The following is a 21,048-nucleotide window of genomic DNA, read 5'->3' as shown; positions in this document are numbered from 1 at the left end:
GTCTATATAGGTCAGCTCCTGTCCAGCACTGCACCCCCTTTTGAAAACATTAATATTTTTAATTGAAAAGCTACCAACTAAGATACACTCTGCAGTGCTTTTTCTACAACTTCTGAGCACTGAACAGGATGCCTAGAGAAACTGTGGTGCCTCAACCACTGGGAAATACTCAAGAGATCTGGAAACAGGCCTGTGCAGCCTGCGCTAGGTTACCCTGTTTGAGCAATGAAACTGGAAAAAATAACCTCCAGAGCTCACATCCAACCTCAACTGTTCTGTCGTTCTACACTGGTTTTGTTTGTAAAGGTGATTTTCCCCAGCATCTAAAAAGACTGAGTTCAGATATTTATAAATCAAAAAATAGCCTACTACAATTATTCACACACAAAGTCAGGTGTTTATTTCCCATATTTACAAGTATAAATACATTAATGCTACAAATGCTCTCTCATTCTTTATTAGCATGGCACTTTAGATAAGGTAACATACAATGCCAGTAAGATGCCTTAGTTTTACCAGGCAGCTGTGTAGTCACTGCCCAAGTTTTACCAAAACAAATGTGGCACATGTTGTAAGTGATTATCTTCAAATGTCTATAAATCTTTAGTACTAAAAGAAACTGTACATTAGATTTTCATATTTTTGGTCAAATAGATACAAGAATTCATTATTTTTATTGAAGGATTAGTAGCTCATTTGGTCATAACAGTCTTCTGACTTCAGTATTTTACAGCACCAAAACCTTTCCACTTTGCAGTAAACACATTTTTTCCCCAAATCATTTAGGGAGCCATCACCAGCAGACGGCTGTTGATCTGAATTCCATCATTTCAGTTGTAAGACAACCTTCAAAAAGGAGAAAAGGAATGAGATTAAAGATGGTTAAGAACAAAATTTAAGTAGCCTATGAAAAGATGCCTTTTGCTTTCTGTTTCAGTATAATATGCAACTGAATAAACATCTTTCCTCTGGACAGCACACCATTCCTCTCTCAACTCTCTTTTACAATCCCACAAAACCATCACTTTAAATAACTTTCTTTACCCATTACTGCACTCAAACCATTCCTCAGCTGCCTGCAATCAAAAAGCAGAATAGCAAGTCCAGGTCCAGTGAGACTCCTTCTGCACAAAGCAGAGCCAAGGGACCAAGTCTGAAGCGAATTCCTCCTCGTGTGCCCACAGAACTAAGTATGGAGATGACCACATCCCACAGCTTCCAGACAGACCCTCAAGCAGAACAAAGGGCATGTGAACACTGAAGTCTGTCCTGGAAGAATCCTTGCTCACATAATCTTTTTATTTAGTATTGCAGGGAAGAAAATCCATATGGAAGCAAGCTGTGAAAGCTCTTAAGGGCTATAATTTCATGCAAACACAATTTTCTTCAAATTCTCTTTTTGCTTAGCCTTCTCTGTTAAGAAATCTGAGACCCTTCAGTGTCTCAGAAGCCTTATAGTTTCCCTTGAAATTCTCTTCTTGGGTCACTATACTGTAATCTCCGTAACTTTCTTCCTGATTCACTATGCCATGGAAATTAAAGGACTTAATATGAACCAAGTAAGTCTCCCAGACAATGACATTTTGTGAAGCTGAGGCAAATGTGGGAGTTCTCACCAATCTTTCAGCATAGGATAGGGGTAATCAAACTAAAGAATGCAGATTTAGTCTAGATATTAGGAAAAAATTTTTTACACTGAGTGTGGTGAAACACTGGACACAGATGCCCCACCCCTGGGTCAGGCTGGAGAGGGCTCTGAGCAACCTGATCTAGTTAAAAAAGTCCCTGCTCATTGGGATATTTGCAGTGAGCTTAGACTAGACAACCTTTACAGATCCTTTTCAACCCACACTATGCTATGGTTCTACAAATTCTGCTTAAAACAAATCAGTACCTAAAAAGTTAGGAACAAAATATTACATCAGTAATAGTTACCTTATTAGCAGCTTCTAGTGCATTTATTAGGTTCTGCAACTCTTCCTTATTCATCTCTATAGAAATTGGCTTAATTTCACCATTTTCTCTCACATCCAAATCAAGATTGAGGAGTGGCATTTGCAGCATGGAGATCTTATCACTGGAGAGAGCAAGCTATGCAGATTGACACAACAACAATTAAGTGTAAGGTGGAGCCATTAAATTCTTAGTCTTTCATAATATCACATCTGTATTTTATATTGAACTTATAATACCAGAACAAACATCAGCATGACAAAATTAACTTCATGTTAGTCATCTCTCATGTTTTCAGGGTTTCTTACTCCATTATAGGGATTTTTGTTAATATCAACAATATACTGAATAAAGACCATCCTCTTCACAGACTTGTCATATACACTTGCCAAAACCAATTTATTAAAATTCTGGGATACCACATTTTGGAATTCTAGGTGAAAACAAAGGATACATTTGATCACGGCTCTTAATGAATTACTTAGATTCCAAAATCACCATATTCAAATGGGTCTTCTAATCAACAAGAAGGGTCTTACAGAATGGGTTTGTTGGGAGAAGGAGGAGACCTTTATGCATTTTTCAAGACTCTGCAGCTGATCAAACACATTGTCAGATATCCTATTAGACAAACACTGAGTCAGGTTACATGCCCATTGCGCTTTCTTTTTTATTGACTACAATACTCACTCTAGCATAGACAAGGCTTTTAAAATACATTAAAATCAAAGATCAGTTGACAGTGCTATAGGTTAGTATTGCACAGACCTATCTTTATTTAGAGAAGAGAATGCAGTGGAGCTCAATCATGGCAAGCAAAAAAAAAAAAAAAAAATCATAACCAGCTCAAAGGGGTAAAAAAGTGGTTTTAAGAAAAATGACAGTTCAGACATGTTCCAGAAATTTGCATCACAAAATAAAAAGAAACTCAAAAAATTCTCTAGATGAAAAATTTAAAAGAACCACAAACAAAAAACAAGAGTTCACATAAGTCCATATTTTTGTCAGCAGTAAATGCAGTTAGCAAGAGATCAAGCTCAGTAACAGTTCATCTAAAGCACATTATGATGCCATATCTGCTCTTGCAAAAACTTGTCTGTTTTGGGCATTGTTCTTTGATTTCCAAAGCTATTTGCTGCAGAAATATTGAGCACTCTTGTAAACATGGAAAACTATTTAACACCTCTACAGATCGGTTTAACAGCTCTCACAGTCCAACCAAAAATATAAACAGTATAAGTAATGTTTTTAAGTCTTTGGTCAAGCTTAAGGTCTTCATAACCTCAAACCATCATCCTAATTTAGGCAACACCAATATCACTGGTTTATTACCAAACAGGAAGTCTAATGATAAATGATTTCAAACTAATTACTGAATGTCCATTGCGAAAATATGAACATTTGAAGGAAGTCAAGAAAACTTATCCTGAATCAGTCAACTAATCTTAAAATTAAGCATATACTTCTTCCTTAGAGAATAAACACTGTTTTTTCAGGCCTGAAAATTATAACAGCATACAAAACGTTCAGGTGCTCCTGAATAGCACCAAGTCTCCGTGAGCAGCTTTAAAAGAAAAGACAGGAAAAACAAACTAAAACAAATTTTTAAAACTTACATTTGCAAATTTCTGGCAAGTCTTTGATGTGTTTTTACATCAGTCATTAACGTACTTTTGCAATACCTCTGATAATCGAACCACTCTGCAGAGAGAGCAGGCCTAATGGGACTGTATCAAGTTACTTCCCTGTTGTAGAACATTTCTTTCAAACAGTATCAAGGCAACAATCTCACCTTTAACTGCCAGTCAAAATCCTGCAGCTGGGCAGAAGAGATTGCATGTACATTTTCTACTAGGGCATTCCTGATTTCTTCCTTTCTACCTTTCAGACATTTTGTGATTGCTTCTTGATAATCTGAATTTAACTCAATTATCTGCTGAGCAGCCTACAAAAATAAAAATAAAAATTAAAACCACAATTACTCACACTATGAACCACAGAATTAACATGTACCACTGCAATAACTAAAATATCTAAGCTGATAGCTGCTCTTTGTGGCTGCTCTGTCTTTGGTAGTTAAGAGTCAGTGTTTACCACAGCAACACACAGAGAAAAAAAAATCATTTAAATTAAAAGACACCAGAGAATAGAGGTTTTATCAGCCTTCTTAGATGCCACCCTAAAATCAAAAGAACATCACACTCCCAAACAACTCAGGTGTAGGTCTGCAAGTTTCTCAGCATCAGGGCAGAGGCTAAATACATCAGCTCAGCTAAAACAGAAATACTGATGCAGGGTGGTCCCCAAGGCTACACAGGTGTCTTTCTTTGACCCAGTTGCTAGCAGGTGGTCAAAACAGAAGCAATGTGCAAGAGATGAGAATTAATATTTCTAGTAATAGAAGATTTTGCAAAGTTTATACCTACAGGAATGTCCTGAACTACAGTCCCTGTACCACATGGTCCTTCATTCATACTTAGATTTTTTACAAAATTTATTTAAATAACAGTCAATATTTTATACCACTTCAATGCAGTACAAACAAATAAAGAAAACCAAACAAAAGAAAGTGAACTGGTTTTATTGTTAATGAGCAGTACTATATAAACAGATTTAATCTGCGGATACTCAAAATACCAATTTAAGTGATTAACAAGAATCCAGTGATATTAGAAAAATATTTTAAAATCAGCATCTATTTCACTTTTTGTTGTAGAAGTCTTGGTAGTGTATCTCTAAATGCTGCTTACTTTCTACCTATTTAGGTTGAATCCACTACCATTCAAATCCTACACTATAAAAATATTTTAGGATTAAACGATCTACAAAACTAATCACTCCAGTCCTGATTTCTCCAAGTCAAGGCAAATCAGTGATGAGCCCTTACCTCTTCATCAGACATATTTTTGCCAACTGCAGTTTTGAAATATTTCATAGTTTCTTCTAAAACCTCCATCCACTCTGACAAGCTCCAGACATTGCCATAATCCAGGTATCGAGGGTACGCACGGCCACAGATGCCATCAACTACCTTATGAAGGAACTGAAACGATGTGATACATAATTTATAATCACGGTTAATCCGTACCTCATATGAGACTGATCAAGCACTTCAGTTGTCAACCCTCCCTCCACTGGGGACTGCCTCAGTGCTTCCAGACGGCAGCCAAGCACCATTCCAAAAAAGCCCCGAACGGTACTTCCTGAATATTCATATTCAGGTACTCCCTGAATATGAACCGTCCTCCCTGCTCCTCTAAAAGGCAGTCCACGAGGTCTGGCCCCAGAAATAAGAAGGTGGTTCACATTCACCCTGGACTTACAAGCGGACTGAACAGCTGTGAGCACAACTACAGTCCTGCTGAGACGCCGAGTCACAGGGCGCCTCAGTCCCCCGCGCACCGAGACTGCCGGGCCGCACAGCACAACCCGAGCTGCTCAATTCCGAGCCGCGGGCCTCCCTAGCCTCCCAAAGCGCTGTCCTCTGGCACTGCGGCCTGGCGGGACGGACGGCCGGCTCCGCCGCCCCGCGCCGCCGGCGGGCCCTGCCTCCCTCGCAGGTGCCGGAGGGTGCGGCCCGGCCCGGCCCGGCCCGGCCCGGCCCGGCCCGGCCCGGCCCGGCCCGGCCCGGCCCAGCCTTGCCTTGCCCTGCCCTGCCCTGCCCTGCCCGGGGTGAGCCCACCTCGAGCGCCCGGCCCGGCGGGAGCTTCTCCAGGAGCCGCAGCATTCTCCGCCACGTGACCAGCCCGCCGGCGGCGCGCATGCGCGCGTGCAAACACCCGCCCTCATCCGCCCCAGGACCCGGGTTCGAGTCCCAGTCCCGGCGTCGCGACCGCCCGGTGCTCTTGGGGACCGGAGCGTGCACCGTGCGAGCTTCGGTCAGACGGCGAATGGAGTCAGAACCCCTCTAATTTTACAAGCTTTTATAGGCAATAACACTTAGGCTGTTTTTGCGTTCTGCCTGTCTTGCAGCTTTGCTTTTTACCTCTTAAAAGCTTAAATTTGCACTTGGCGGTAAGAGAGGAAGCTCAAGACTTAAAACGTGCACCACATCTTCTGTGATTTTCAATCAAATTGAGGAAGTTAGGAGAAACACTTACTGCAGAAGCCTGTGCTGCTTGTACAGTGTTTACCATGAAGAGCTCATTTTTTTAATGCTTTATCAAAGCGTGAATTCAATCCTAGCCAGACAGTGGAGGAGGTTTATGGAATAGGTTTTTACATTAGCAATGACCTTACCATGTGTTGAATTGATTGAATGTGAATGCAAAGAAGCAAAATTACTCTGATCGCTTTTACAAGAAAACCTGTAAGAATTCAAGTCACAGCAGGTCACAAAACTGCACAGACTGTTATACCTGTAGGCAGACTTTATTTCTCTGAAATCACAAGGCTCATTTACAGTCAAACAGTTATGCATATGTAGGTGTAACACTGGGTTGTAAGAATGCCAAGGCAGCTACAAGTCAGAACTGGTGGACAGAAGGAGTTTGTAAAAAACCCAAGCTGGTTAAGTCAGTCTGCAGCACAACTTCTTCACAGACAGTCATGTGGCCTTGTGGGAATGATGTGGTGCATGGGAATTTTGGAGAAGAAATACATGGGGAAGAACCGACTTCCCCATGTTTTGCTGACTGAAAACTTTCAAATTCCCATTTTCCTTAGGGATTGCTACTGCTAGTAGATTAAGCTTTTAAGAAAATTTATTCAATTTTATTATGGAGAAATTATCCAAAGCTGCTGTTTAAATGAGGAGTAGATGAAATTTCAAATTTTAAAAAATATTTTCAACTGTAATTTCCTTTATTCCCCTAGAAATTTGTTAGATAAGTGGAAACTTACCCACTTTGACTGTACTGTGTTGTGCGCTACAAAACAGAGCACCAGGGGGAGCGTCTGCTCCAAACAATTCAAACTAGCGACAACAGGAGAAATACGAAGGTGATCCAGACTTGCAGTGAAACAATTTACGAAATAAAGAGAAAGGTAGTGAGCGTCCCACTCAGTTGAAAGGGATCAAACAAGTAAAAATTGGAAGAGAGCAAAGATGTAACGCATGAAGACAGGAAGAGATAAAGAGGATAGGAAATTGCCATCCCACGTGACACTATCCCAGTGAACAGTTTCAAAGCAGCTAATTTTTTCCCAGTCTGAAGAATAAAGAATTTTGCTTTTCATTTTTTCACATATATGTAGTTTAAAATTAATATTTTTGATTCAGCCTATTGGCCCACGAGGAGCAAAGTCAGACTGCTCAAGGAAACCACAGCGGTGTTATAAATCCATCTTTCAGAGCTCATGTTCAACTGCAGTGAAGTAGAGGATATAAAACTGGCCTTTGGCAGTTTGGACTTTGTTTGGAACTGCACTATTTGGATCTTCCATCAAGTCTTAACCTTTTAAAAATACCTGTTTTTCATGCTTCTGTACCACAGCATTAACAACGCACACCACGCCTTGAAGTTAAGCTCTCAAATAACCACAAAATCAGGGAGGGAGACTTGTAGAACAGTAAGTACACAGGCAAGGATTTTAGAGAAACACAGAAAGAAGCAATTTTATGAGAGAAAAGTGTAGAGTGAACTTTACATTATTTTATCCACATTGCTGATGACTTTAGAGGGGTTTATTTGCTGCTAAAGATAACCCACAAGCTAAACTACAGTAATTAAACCCATTTTAAGATAAATCCATTTGTTTCCCTTTGTTTTGGAAGAATATAAATAATTAAAACTTTGGTAAATAACTTAATAACCAGAAGTTATTAATATTATAGTAACATACATTTTATCATAACAATATATTAATAATTATACATTATTTTATATAATATATAACAATTGCTATAAATAATGTGTACATAATATAGTAGGATGGTGTTGCACATTGCTCTAAGTATATCTAGTTGGGGAGGATATCCAAGCACCAGTCTAAGTGTCCCACAAAGAACTATTAAACAGGTATGTCAATAGCAGTAAATAGGTAACTGTGTATTTTACCAACACAAAGGGGACAGTAAAGGTATTTTTTAAATGCAGTGGAAACACTGAGAGTGCAGTTGAGATTATGCTGAGCTAAACGTGGGTTGCTGTGGAGAAGAGAGGTCCCACTGGTCCCCTAGTCCCTTTGCCAGCTCTGCTTCCTCTCCCAGACCCTCATGCCTGCACTAGGGCGCCTGGGGTTGCAAGATGAAACTGCAGCTGATGTAGATGAAAAGTCATTTTATTTTTGCATTCTTTTTTTTCCCATGTGTTAGATTTCCACTGCAAACAGAGCACCACTTCTGACAGAAGTGACCTTTGCAGTTGGGACTGGGGACAAAACTACCCCTTCTGGTAGCTTATACTTTGATAAAATTGGTTGACACATGAATATCAATCAGTGGACTTTAATTATTAAACCAGGAATCTTGAAAGTTTTTGTAGAAGCTTACATATAATCATGGTCCTAGTGATATGCTGCAGCTGAAGGAGATTGAAAATAACATATCTCTATTTAATGTTTATACTCTGATGAGCCAATGAAGTTCATAGTGAGGCTGAATGAACATGACACTGATGTGCATAACATACTTTATAACGTATTTGCTGTTCATCATCTATAATCATAATTCCTTCCAAATTACAAATCTGTTTCTCAGATAATTTTACTTGTAAATTTTGAACATACAAAACCATGAGAAGTTTTTGTTCTTTCCCTCAGTGCTTATTCAGTGAATATAATACTCATGTATTTACTCTCTGAGACATGAGGAGTACAGTGTGTCATGCACACCATGGATACGGTCTGTGCCTGCAGCTTTACACATATCTCTGTCATGTCTCCTTTTTCCAGTAAGAGATGTAACAAGAGGAACTTAAATGTTCTTGAATTCACTTCTCACTAATATTTCAAAATCATGTTGTTGGTTTCTGTAGCAGTTCTGTCCTTCCCACAGACTGAAGTGAAGAACTAGCAATAGCTCTGAGGGACATTTCTGTGGTTCAACACCCCTTAGAGTCACAGTTTATACATGAAATCTGTACTGCCTTTCACAGACAAAAGCATACTGAAGAGATCATTCAACAGAGCTCTGCTACACTGTAAGATCTTGAGAGAGGTAGTGCTATTGTTGGAAACATTCCAAGCATACTTGGAAGAACCAGATGGAAAAAAAATATTGTACATATTACTTGAAATCAGTTAATATCATAGGTTTGTAAATTATCTATACTATGTACCTCTCAATACCTGCCTGGCTGAGGTAACAGAAGAGCCAGGAGCTAGTATCACACCTGGTATTCTGCAGGGCAGAGGCAGAGGAATAGCTTAGACTAGAAAAGTGACATCCTAGGTACTCCAAGGAGCCTGTAGTTGGCTTGAGCCATATACCCACTAAAACAACAGCTCAGAAGACAAACTAGAGTCAGTAGCTGGGACTCTGCTCATGAGTACCACTGGTCACCATCTTTTGTAAGCAGCTGGACACTCTCAGACCTACCCTACCTCTCCTTTCCTGTCCCCAAGACACACTTCTTTGCATAAGCTTCTTTGATTGGAGAGGGAGGAGTCTTCATCTTCCATCCTACAAGAACATTATGAATATTCTCCTAACTCTCCTTTCTACAATCAGAGCCTTTATTTCTTATCCCATGCTCAGGGAACCTGCAGAAAGTTTATTTTTATCTTCTCTATTGATACTATCTTATAAGGAAAAATCTATTGTCACCATTTCTACCCTTCTATGACTCTTTCTTCATGCTTTAAAATTCTGGATGAACTGAACACCAGGTACACCTCAGGACTGGAATTTTACTCACAATGTTCAGGCCTAATGATTGTAATGTCTGGAATTCAAAATGACAACAGCAGAAAATCAGTGATCCCTTTTAGGGCAGATGTAGTAAAACTAAGTCAAAATATTCCCTTGCTTTTCCAAGCCCAACCTTAAGATTTCAGTATTAATAATGAATGGTAAGAATGTGTTGGTGTTTTCAAAAATCTCTGGACATCATAATGCAGAAAAGAAAATGCCCAGTAGGTAGATTATGGTGACTCTTAACCCTAGTAGTAAACAACAATTAGTAGATGCTGGAATATGCTGCATAGCAAGTTGTACCAACACGTCATAATAGCAGTGGGGAGAAAGTATTCTTAAAATAATAAACACCCCACTACAAACATCTCATCTACACAAGGACTTCAGGGTCTGTATTTACTATGTAACTCTGAGTTGAGAGCTACTATTACAGCTACTATGGGTTTTACTTTTATCACATCATATTTTGAAATGAAATTAAAACAGCAGCTGCTGAAAGCTGCACTGGCAATATTTTGTTTCTGCTGACAGAGGTTGTTTCAACCGAGGGCATATAAAGAGAAGGTAACCATGACAGACTAAGAAAAAACAGTTTGTATACAGATACATCCATAGTGAGGCACAGCAGTGCTTTTTGACTAAATCTCTTCTGGGGTAAATAAAGCCAACTTCCTCCCAGGAATTCCTCACAAAATGGCCTTGTGATTTATAAGTCTTTCTCAGTCTTGTCAGTCTGTGTCCAGCTTGGCAGCACATTGTATAAGCCAGATTTTCTGGACTTCTTTGTGGTCTCTAAATAATATGGAGCAGCTTTTCACATCTCTGCTTCCTACTGCTCTTGTCTTTTCCATGGGAAATAAGAATTTAATAGGCTTCTCCAAAAGATAGCAAAACAAATACTATGAAAGTGACAACTTCTCTCAAAGCTAACTGACAATTCAAGTATTAATTTGAAAACTAGATTTTTAGAAGCAGTTGTCTGTGTTCTGGACAGCTTCTGCATATTTACCAGCTTTTCAAACTGCTAACTCTCACTGCAGTTGTATGACCACATGACCCATAACCTTCATGGCTCCTGCGACAAATTGAGCTTTGAATCATACTACTGTAATTCCCCTTTTTTGCTTCTTTTTTTTTTTTTTTTTTTTTTTAATCTTGAGAGTGTCTCAAATTAGCAAAGGCACAAAAAGAAGAGAGGCATTTTTTTACCTGGGAAATTTTCTCATGGCTTAGTTGCTGATGAATAAGACGCTGTACCAATCCAAACATCTCAGCTTGCCTATGTGTAATTCCTCTCAGTAAAAAAAAAAAAAATTCTAATCTTCCAAAAACACTACCAGCCATCTGAAAAAGTCTGGAAGCCCTACAGTGCATGCACAAGTGCAAGAGTTTTGTACATAGGAAAATGCTACATACAAATAGGGTTGGCTATTGTAATAATGAAGGGTAAAAATTGCTATAGGAATAATAAATAAAATAATGAATCTTATTTTGTGGGTGACCATGGTATTTTGATTACTATTTTGCTCACACCAAGTTTTCAATGGGTTGATTTTATTACATCAGGAGAGGTATTTTTAATTTTTAATAAAGTAGCTGACATTTACTATAATGTAGAATTACTCTGGAGCAAATTCTAGAGAAGAGTTATCTAGAAAATTTGTTTGAATTGTGAAAACATGACCTACTTGTTCTTCCAGGTGACAAAATAAAGAATGTAGTCAGAAATTTTCATTTCTCAATTTAGAGAATATTTCTAGAGAAATACTGAGCAACTTAAACCAGAAAATTTACAATTATTATAATTTTCCTAGTTTTCCTTAAATAATTCTTCTCCTTATACAGGCAAAATAAGGATAAAATATAAATTGTTCACTTCAAAATGGGACATGTTTTTTCCTTATGTTATTTACAATGAACTATATGACATAAAGTTCTAGCAAGGAGCAGTTGGTTTAATACTGTCACATAGTGCACGTTACACATAAACCCTAAGCTTGCTTCTAAATTTGAACTTGACCTACAATACTTGTGACAGTATAAATTTCTCTTGTCTTTACCATGGGTATTGCTTTTCATTAATTCATCTGGGATCTGTGATGCACTGGGCTCACCAAGTGAATCAGAAACACCTATGTGGTAACATTTCCTCCAAGTAAGCTAAAGCTGTACTTGTGCTTTGTCTCAGTCTTGGTCTATCTTTGTTTAGATTTTATCTTGGTTTACTGGCTCTAGAAGGTGAAATGATCAGATAGAATGTCTGCTGGGGCAAAGTTTCCCCATCAAAAATGTTTAACTATACATGAACTATAAACATTAGATTTTTTTCATTGTGATGTCTTGTGGACACTTTTAATCTGATTCTAGGTTTCCTAACCTTAAGTTAACCATTTTATGAGAAACCAGCCTTGGATTTTCCCTTCTCAGGTGAAAAACACCTGAGAGAATCAAAAAATCTGAGTGGTATCTTTATATCTATCTGCTGGATTATTTTTATTTGTTCAAGAAATTGATATAGTAATTGTGGCATAAGTAGTTAAGTTAGAATATTGACAAAATTTGCTTGGCAGGCTGGAGTCACTGTCCAGTAGAAATTGTGTTAGAAAAACTGTAGGAAAATTTAATAGGAAAAAAACACTTGAAAAATATTATAACACAGACAGTAACCTTATGCAAGCAAAGATAGAAAAAAAAAAAACCAACAGTTACTAAATATTTCATTTGATATCACTGACTCAGTTCCTTTTGTTAGCTGATAAAGTGGCTTGAAAAAAAGAAAGTGTAGAACTAAGGTTATTTGTGGACCAGATAAATTCAACAAGTTAACTTGCTTTTATATACAATGAAAAGAAAGGCACATAAGTACATATCCTAAGTGCATATCAAAAGTGGTTTGACACACAATTATACTGTAACACTGTAAACCAGCTAATGACAAGTTAGATAGATATGGCTGAAGATTAGCCATGGGAAATTGCCACATCAGAGTAAACAGGAAAAGAAGGAATAAAGGATTTTTCCAAGTGCATTAAACTGCCTATGTGCAGTTCCACTTAGCTAGAACTCCTTTCCAATCATGCACACTTTTCTATCAGTCCACAAGTATCAGCATTACATGGTGCTCCCTTTTATTAGGATTAGTTTTGTGTCTTCTTATTCAATGGGCTTGTGATAGTTTGCGGGGAGTGAATATGGATTGTTAGAAGCTTGAGTCTCCCTATAGATTACCACCTCAGCTTCTCTATTGGACAAAGTAAAAATGTCAGGAAAAGAGGTAAATTCCTGATGCAGTAAGCAGACATTATATCATTTAAAATTATTTTCTGCTTGTCTTATTAATTCAGAGCCTCTTAAAAGTGAAAGACTTTCAGATTCCTTCTTAAAGTCCAGCTGATAATTATTTTCTGCAGAACGGATAAGATGAAAATCTCTAGAACAAAAAGTCTCATCTTAGTGGCTTTAAGGATGGAAGTTCCTAATACACACAATGCCAAACCATAGTGAGTGACAATCAGTAAGTCCTGTGCCAATAACAATAACTGCTACTGGCTGCTAATAACTGCTCTCCAGAACTGGCATCTAATGCCAGCTTCCTGATTCTTTCCATTCTGCAGTTGCCTGTACTTGACGTATAAATCACAGGCAAAGCATGAAGATTACATGAGTGAGTATTAGCCAGTAATTCCCTTAAAACTTGTCTACACAAGCTATGTCACGGCAATTTATCCAACATTAACTAAGGTCTGAATGGATTGTTAAACTGTATTACACCTTCGGCTGGACACTTTTATTCGAAATTTAGTTAGCCTTTGGTCAGTTTGATATGATTCATTCTTATCTGGTTTACTTTAGCAAAACAAAGGTGGGTTGATAAACACCAGGAACAAAAAGAATTGTTTAATGGAAGCAGTGGTCACTGCTAGTATATGAGCAAATGGGTATGAAATTGAGTTTAGAAGCTACAAGATAATTCTTAACCCTCACAGCAACCAAACTCTGAGGCGATTTTTTTAGTACAGTAATATGAGCAAAATACCTAACTAGTTTTAGAAAAATTTACTCAGTTTATGAAGCAGAGTGTATGGCATGCTTGCAATTGCAAGGATTTAATGACCCTGAAAATGCCTTTCAGGAAAGTCCCCACAATATTATTCACATACAACTCTACCTCTTTCAAGATTTTTAAATGTATACAATCTATATAGCATGTATCTTACACAATAAAACATATTAAAACAAATGCTCAATCTTTCAAACTGAGCATGTAGCCTCAGATTCACTAACAAATACTTTCATGTTGTGGTGTTTATTCTCCCTTATTCAAATTTTTCTTTGTAACCTGAAAGTAGTAATACCTTCTTGTCTCACAGGGAGCAGGAAAATTGAAGGAAAATTCAGGACTATTTATAAAATGCTCACTCAAGTGATAAAAATAATCTCCTCACAAGGAAATCAATAAACCAGTACAGATCGAGACAGTGTATGGTAAATAAAGGCTATGGCCACACACAAACTAGAGAAGATAGCTGTTTGTTCACTGTGCATCTGTCTTCCAGGGGTCCTGCCAGGAGATACATCTGATGATCATGTAGGAAATTACCTTAGTGCTAAGTACAACAGACTGCTTTAATTTCTCTGGCAGCATTGCTTAGGACTCTAAACATGTATTTATCAGCCAATGATCTGGTGAACAATAATTCAATGTAGTTTAAAATTCAAGGGGTTTTTTGGGAAATCTCTGCTTCAGTTAAATCATTTGGATTTATTGCAGAGCTAAGGAAGTAAAAATATCATGAAATTACTGGATAGTAATAAAATCCTGTTCTGGCTATAAGTTATTATTAATATGCCACCACATCTTCAAATGTATTTGGACTAGAGTAGATATCATAACCTGTCACTATTTACCTGTAAATCCACACTGGATGTCTCCAGTATATCCACTGACCTCATATGAATGCACTAAGCTGATGTGGGAGCATCCACACTGCAGTAATGATAACCATCTATTTCTACAACCCCAAATCCCCACTGGCACTGCTATTTATGTGGATTTGGCACTGGAATCATCAGTGGGTATGATTCTTCTCCAGGGAAGAGATCCTCCCAGAGAAGAATCATACCCAAGTTTTCACATTCCATTAATTTGAGGTGCTCTGGGAAATGTCTGATAGCATGCTAAGGCAAATTTCCCTCTTCCTTTCAGGTCTTCACTGGAAAGTTTTCAGTTTGCCAACATGTTTAGTCAGCAGTTCATGAGCTCCTCTCTTTCATGCGTCCCAAACAGTGTCTGTATGAGCACAGCAGGCTGAGTTGTTCATGCTTGTACCTGCACAGTTATTGCAGCCATGAACAGATGGACAGTTTGAAATACACAAAGAGCTCTGCACTATTTTGGAGTTGTCAACAGCTCTTGTGTCATTGGACTAATGTCAGGGAAATTCCTGAAACTTCAGGAAAGTGTGGAGGGGTGCAGAGCACACATGGTCACTTAGATGATTGGACCACAATAATATTTACTGGATTTAGTTATGAAAAGCATTCACAAAGACAGGAAAGAATAATCCAATTTCTTGTCAGAAAGACAGCTACTGAAGAAAAATGTACTTCTAATATCAAAATTATTTTAGTACTTACAAAGCCATACTTACAGGGTATTCGCATCAATGACCAAAGCATTGAGAAACTTCTTATTTAAAAACATACCTGTTTTCATATCATCACCAAGAGATAACAGAATTGTCATTATTCTTGTTTTCATTAGTGGTGGTTTCCAGCAGAGAAGGCACTAAGTTGTTTAGGGCACTAAGATCAGAGTGGAATGTAATTCACTTTGCTCTTCTGTGTGACTCCAAAGCTAGTCTGAAGCCATTTTTTTAAACTGAATTTTTACAGTTAGTGTGTGGGCACTGACTGTTTACAGGAGTAAAAGGTAGGACTGACAGGCAAGGATCACATTCTTTTGTTATTGCCACTAACTACCCTGGAAGACCTGAATTTCAAAGTTTTCCTTTTTCATGTGGTGGTTCAGAAGACGATATAAAAAACACCTGCAGATCTCTGGGGAAACAAAAAAAGGATATATCCGTGTGGAGGATGTTCAGTGTTATACCTCCACTAGAAGAAAAGCTATCAGTAAGATTTCTCAGTCAAGCATTATCTCTGGTGACTATGATCTTTGTACTTTGCCATAGGATACCTGGGAGAAGACAGTTTAATTACACTTCAGACATGGTGGATAGTTGTTTGCATGCCTGGAATCAAGACCATTCATACTACTGGACAATTGTACTGAAGGATAGAAGTGCAAACGTGCATGTAATGGCCAAGTCAGGAGTCAGCAATGCCTCCCACTCACCTGATCAGCCTTACCTCTCCAAACACTCACATGCTCTGCTTCAACACATCTAATTAAAGTGCACAGAGTGCTGCACTAAGGCAACTGTGCTCTTTCTGGCAGCCAGGGTAGCTCATTTATGGCTTGCTCAGGTATTTCTGTATGCACTGATGTAGAGGCATTATTGAGGCAATTGTTATTGCTGCACAAACAAGGCAAACAAAATAATGCATTTCATAGCTGCAGGCTTAAAGAATGGACTGTCAAGCATGAAAAAAAGGAATGGGAAATGTAAGACTGGATATGAATTATTTACATTTGCAATGGGATTACAGTAGCTGTGGTTGGTGACAAGCTGTGTGATATTCTCTTTGTCAAACATCTTTGCCAACTTTAATGTTCCAGTAAATCAATGTTAACTGATTAAATCACTTTAAAGTAACTGGGTTTTGGCAAAGCCTACTACCAGCTTGTGTCTTGCAGCAGCTTGCTCTGCCCTCCCCAGAGTTGATTCCTCTTTCCTACAGGACCTGAGCCAACAAAGCTGGTAGATTGTAGATGGATCTCCTAGCAAAGGATCTACCTTTGCTAGGTGGTAGTAAAGAAATAGAACCCTACATCTTTTTCTGTCAAGAAGAACCTATGTAATTTCAAGGCAGTGGTTACAGACTTCCTCCATGTAGAATTTTTATTCCATCTGACATGCCAATATGTTTTGAAATTTCTACTAGCCACATGGGTACTCCAAAGAACAGCCCATCAGCAGCTGTTCACTGAATGTAACCAAAATGTTTACAGTGTGTGGTCAGGGGTGCAGGACATGCTAGAATGCAGAGAACAGTGGAAACCAACACCATGCACATAGATGGGAAGGAGAGCACAACCAAGTACCACTGCTCAACACAGCCCTCCCAGCTCTCTGTAAGGAATTCATTGTTAACACTGGACAAGTACTGGTAACCCCATTCTATTTCAATAGGGACCGAGAGATCTGCAAATAACATTTCCTGGTGGATTTTTTTCTTCTTTTTTCTTTTCCAGCAAAAGATGATCTTGAATCAGGAATCCTCACACTTTCATGTAAAAGGCTATGTGATTTCATTGTAAGAGGCAGCCTCCAAGAGTGCCCTGGAAGACTGCAAGATCAAAAAGGACAATGTGGGACTTCACAAGGGTTATTGAGGAAAAAACTCACTGAGGTTCCTGATGGCAGTGATTTGTTTAAGGCAATTTGGGCAGTTTCTCAATAGCCAGAGGCTTACTTCCCAAAAAACAAGAGGAAGTGTTTACTAACCTTGATTTGCCCAGTGGCCAGAAAACGTGATGTTTAGACAGGCCAAGCTGCCTTCAGTGTTGTAAATGACTGTAAAAAAGCAAGATCAGTTTCTCTTAAGAGCTGTCAAGGGCGTCAGGCAGTGTGACAGTCATACTCCTACCCCCAACTCCATGTGCCGAGGCCTTAAGGCAAAGGAAAAATAAACCTTTAAACAATAACTAACTGAGCCTCATGGACTCTGTGGCAAAGCTCTCTCACCCAGAGCCGTGGGGGGTGCGGAGGGGCCGCTTTTGGAAGAGTCCCCCGCCGCAGCTCGGGCCGGCCTCAGTGACTCCTCGGGGGAGAAGGATCAGAGGGAGAAGGGGGCGAAAGGAGCGAGCGGCCAAAGGCTGCTGTGGGCAGCGGAGGGGCGGAGGCGGGCGGGGGGCCGGGCAGCATCGGCGGGGCGGGGCGGGGCGGGTGCGTGGCCATTCCCCGGGGATGTGCGCGGCTGTGTCGGTAAGTCCAGAGCAGTTTCATGGGGGTAGCTCGCCCGGGGGGTCGGGTGCGTGGATGGTGGTGCGGGAGGACAGCGGTGCCGGGCTCCGGGGCCGAGACGAGGCGGGGGAAACGCGGAAGCAGCGGCCGCCGGGGAGCTCCCCTCAGCCCGGCCGCCGGGGAGCTCCCCTCAGCCCGGCCGCCGGCTGCCGGCCCGGAGAGCGCTGCCGGCACCGGAACGGCGCCCGAGAAATTTGGCCGTGGAAAAGGACGATTTGTGGGTTTATACTTTTAAATGTCCCCGGGACCATGAGTGACCTCCACCCCCCCCCGCCACTGCGTATGTTTATCTCCTCGACTTTGACTCCGGAAAGAAAAGTCTTTGTTTTAATAGTTCGCGGTGGTGACTGAGGTGTCAGCTTTTTCCTACTTCACAGATTCATGGCAAGGAAGTAGGCTTAAGTCCATATAAGTCGCAGGGAAATTCCTGAAACTCCAGGAAAGCATCCAGGGGTGCACAGTGCACATGTTCACTCACAGGACTGGATCACAGCAGTAGTTACTGGGCTGAATTATGAAAAGTATTTGCAAAGATGGGAAAGAATAATCCAAGTTTGTATCAGAAAGACAGCTACTGAAGAAAAATTTACTTCTAATATCAAAATTACTATTATTTTAATACCTACAAAGTGATACAGGGTATTTGTGTCTCCCCAATGACCACAGTGTTGAAAACCCCCTTATTTAAAAAACATACTTGTCTTCATATCATCACCAAGAGATAGCAGAATTGTCATTATTCTTGTTTTCATTACTGCTGGCTTCCAGCAGAGAAGGCACTATGTGGTTTACCTAGGATTGGAGTGGAATTGAATTAACTTAGCTCTTCTGTGTGACTCCAAAGCTAGTCTGAAGCCAGTGATTGAGACTGAATTTTTACAGGTAGTGCGTGGGCACTGACTGCTTACAGGAGCAAAAGGTAGGATTGATAGGTGAGGATCACATTCTTCTGTTAATTGCCACTGCCCTGGATGATCTGGATGCCAAAGGCAATAACCAGAGCTGATATATGTTTTTGATGAAAACTAGACTGAAATTGGGACCAAGTGCTCTACATGAGTACTCAAAGATACTCTCTGTATCTCTGGCAGACATTCCTGTCCCACCTTGCTTATGCCAAAATTAGTACTTTCACAGTTGTAATGATGGATTGGGAAATCCAGTGATGTTACTGTCTTTGAATTAGTGAAAGGTCTTGCAGATCAGTGAGAACCAGGTCCTGTAAGTACCAGACTCATTATGAAGGAGTTGACTAAGCCAGGAGTGGAAGGCAGAAGTGAGAACAGTTCTTTTCAGTGTTAACTTTTAACTCAGTTCAGCTGCTCACAGCAGTGATTATCTAGTGTCTTAGATAGTTTTGGGGTTACTAGGGTCAGAATTTCAGCATTCTTAACTCCTTGCATAGTTTGTTTTTAGCCTTCTATATATTGTGGCTTAATTTTTATTAATAAAAACTTGAGAGATACACATTTGTAGTTGAGCCCTCAATTGCTGTAGGTTACTTCTCACTTTCAGGTTTGAAATAACATCTCAAGAGTATGTTTCATAGTCTTACAGGAGGTCTAGTGGTTAAAGTGGATTCACAGGTTATTCTTGTCCGTATATCTCCAAGCAGTAGGCAGGTTTTATTGCTTTGTGGCAAATTTGATTGTCTTCCTGAGGTTGTACAAGAGTTGGTTTTGTCAAAATTTCACTAACCCTGGAGCACTAGACCTGAAAACCTCGATGGATCCCTTGGGAATTTATGGAACTTTTGAGTAGCTCATAACGTAGATGTCTTAAAAAACCAGAAGAATAGAAAAAATTATTCAGAAACCTAATCTAGGATTTTAGGAACTCAAGTAGAGCTTCTTGCTTTAATAGGTCCTTTCAGTATAAATTTCAGTGAGGATGCTAAACCTTATCTACACAAAAGAGTTAGAAACCAGCAATACTGCCAATATGGATCCATTTCTCTTAAAAGTATTTATGGTAGCATAGGGAGTGTACATGGCTACAAAGAAAAAAAATGACATTCATCTGTGTTACATGAACACAAGTATAAATTTTTATTAAAAAAAAATTAATATGGTCCACACCTTAGTCTTTCTGTGAAATTCATGTGAATTTCACACATAGGAAAGCATCTGTAGTGACTAAATGCTGGCTGACCATAACGTAAAGATATACCTGTGTGGAAAGACAGTCATAAAAGAGTGAAACTTAAACTGCAAGGTTTTGGTTTACAGTTTTGAGACCAATGTGGCACATGAGAACATGGCATAAAGCAGAACTTCTCTGATGGAGAAAAGGATGTGAAATATTTTCTCAGATGATCACTCTTCAGCAGTCTTCAGTTTTATTTTGGAACTCTTTAATCTGAAATTTAAACCTAAAATTTGGTAGTGTATGGTTTGGCTGTGTCTGTACGTACAAGATCTGATTGGTATCCTAAATAACTTTTCCCAAGATGAAGGAGATTTTCTGCTTTTACATACTGCTCCCACACTGTAGTATGTTAACCAGTATTACTGCATGGTTTACTATTAAATTATCTTGCATCCATCCTTGTGTCATGGCCTTGGCACTACTTGGGTTTTAGTGCATCCTGCTGGTTGTTTTTAATTTGTGAAGAGCTGTTGATGGCTGGCTTAACATACTCAAACCAAGAAATTTCCTAAGATCCAAGGCTTTTTAAGGCTTGCAAGGTTTCAGTGTTGCCCATGCTGAATTAGTCTTTGTAGGTAGGAGTGCATGGCAAAATAGTGCCACAGCAATTGATTTTTCATACTAACATCTCGCTTCCACTCTTAAGTCAAGAATTTTTACATCTCTTTTATAAATATATCTCAGAATATATGGTTGCAAATCACCACATAATTTTCTCAATCTGAAGTTTTGATTCCCGTAGATTTTTGGCTGTTTGTCCCATAAATTGACAGCAAAAGTCTCTTATCCAGATCTGTTTGGCAAATTAGAATGTTTCAGCAGATTTCCTGTTGGTTTGTAAATGTGTGACAAATTTGTGAAATATCATGTTACAGAGAAAGCAGCAAACCTTAGGAGAAAAGATTCATTCTTCAGAGTGTAAATTAATCTTCAGGCCCTGGTTCCCTGAACCTTCTTCATTTTCTGCTATCTTCTGAGTTTTAAAAGATTGTTAAGAGG

The 21,048-nt window shown here is 39.3% G+C and overlaps 2 protein-coding genes across 3 annotated transcripts in view; one reads left to right on the top strand and one right to left on the bottom strand.

Annotated features, from left to right (window-relative positions):
- Window positions 1–374: 374 nt before the first annotated feature.
- On the bottom strand, window positions 375–5,718 carry COMMD8 (COMM domain containing 8). 2 transcript variants are annotated; one of them, XM_059844892.1, is made up of 5 exons: window positions 5,636–5,718; window positions 4,841–4,996; window positions 3,746–3,898; window positions 1,936–2,091; window positions 375–846 (listed from the first exon to the last, which is right to left on the bottom strand). In XM_059844892.1, exons 1-5 carry the CDS (start codon window positions 5,714–5,716, stop codon window positions 826–828), a joined length of 567 nt encoding a protein of 188 aa, XP_059700875.1. In that variant the 5' UTR covers window positions 5,717–5,718; the 3' UTR covers window positions 375–825. The 2 variants fall into 2 exon arrangements, with proteins under 2 accessions (XP_059700875.1, XP_059700874.1); XM_059844891.1 differs by lacking the exon at window positions 375–846 and having other exon boundaries at window positions 1,888–2,091.
- A 12,085-nt stretch (window positions 5,719–17,803) lies between these two features.
- ATP10D (ATPase phospholipid transporting 10D (putative)) overlaps window positions 17,804–21,048 on the top strand; it is a 37,949-nt gene continuing 34,704 nt past the window's right edge. The window contains exon 1 of the mRNA XM_059844887.1: window positions 17,804–17,862. The gene's annotated coding sequence lies outside the window, so the exon portion shown is untranslated. The remainder of the gene's footprint in view (window positions 17,863–21,048) is intronic.

Source organism: Haemorhous mexicanus, chromosome 4 (assembly GCF_027477595.1).
Source record: "Haemorhous mexicanus isolate bHaeMex1 chromosome 4, bHaeMex1.pri, whole genome shotgun sequence".
Taxonomy (NCBI): domain Eukaryota; kingdom Metazoa; phylum Chordata; class Aves; order Passeriformes; family Fringillidae; genus Haemorhous; species Haemorhous mexicanus.
Note: the sequence above shows the minus strand (reverse complement) of the source record. Positions and strands in the feature narration are given on the sequence as shown.

What these genes read in the sequence shown, in the direction of transcription:
- COMMD8 (XM_059844891.1), bottom strand. Translation starts at nt 5,716, where the DNA reads ATGCGCGCCGCCGGCGGGCTGGTCACGTGGCGGAGAATGCTGCGGCTC. An exon ending in CGCCGGGCCGGGCGCTCGAG is followed by an intron (nt 4,997 to 5,635) that starts GTGGGCTCACCC and finishes ACATCGTTTCAG; the next exon opens with TTCCTTCATAAGGTAGTTGA. An exon ending in ATTTTGACTGGCAGTTAAAG is followed by an intron (nt 2,092 to 3,745) that starts GTGAGATTGTTG and finishes CAATCTGCATAG; the next exon opens with CTTGCTCTCTCCAGTGATAA.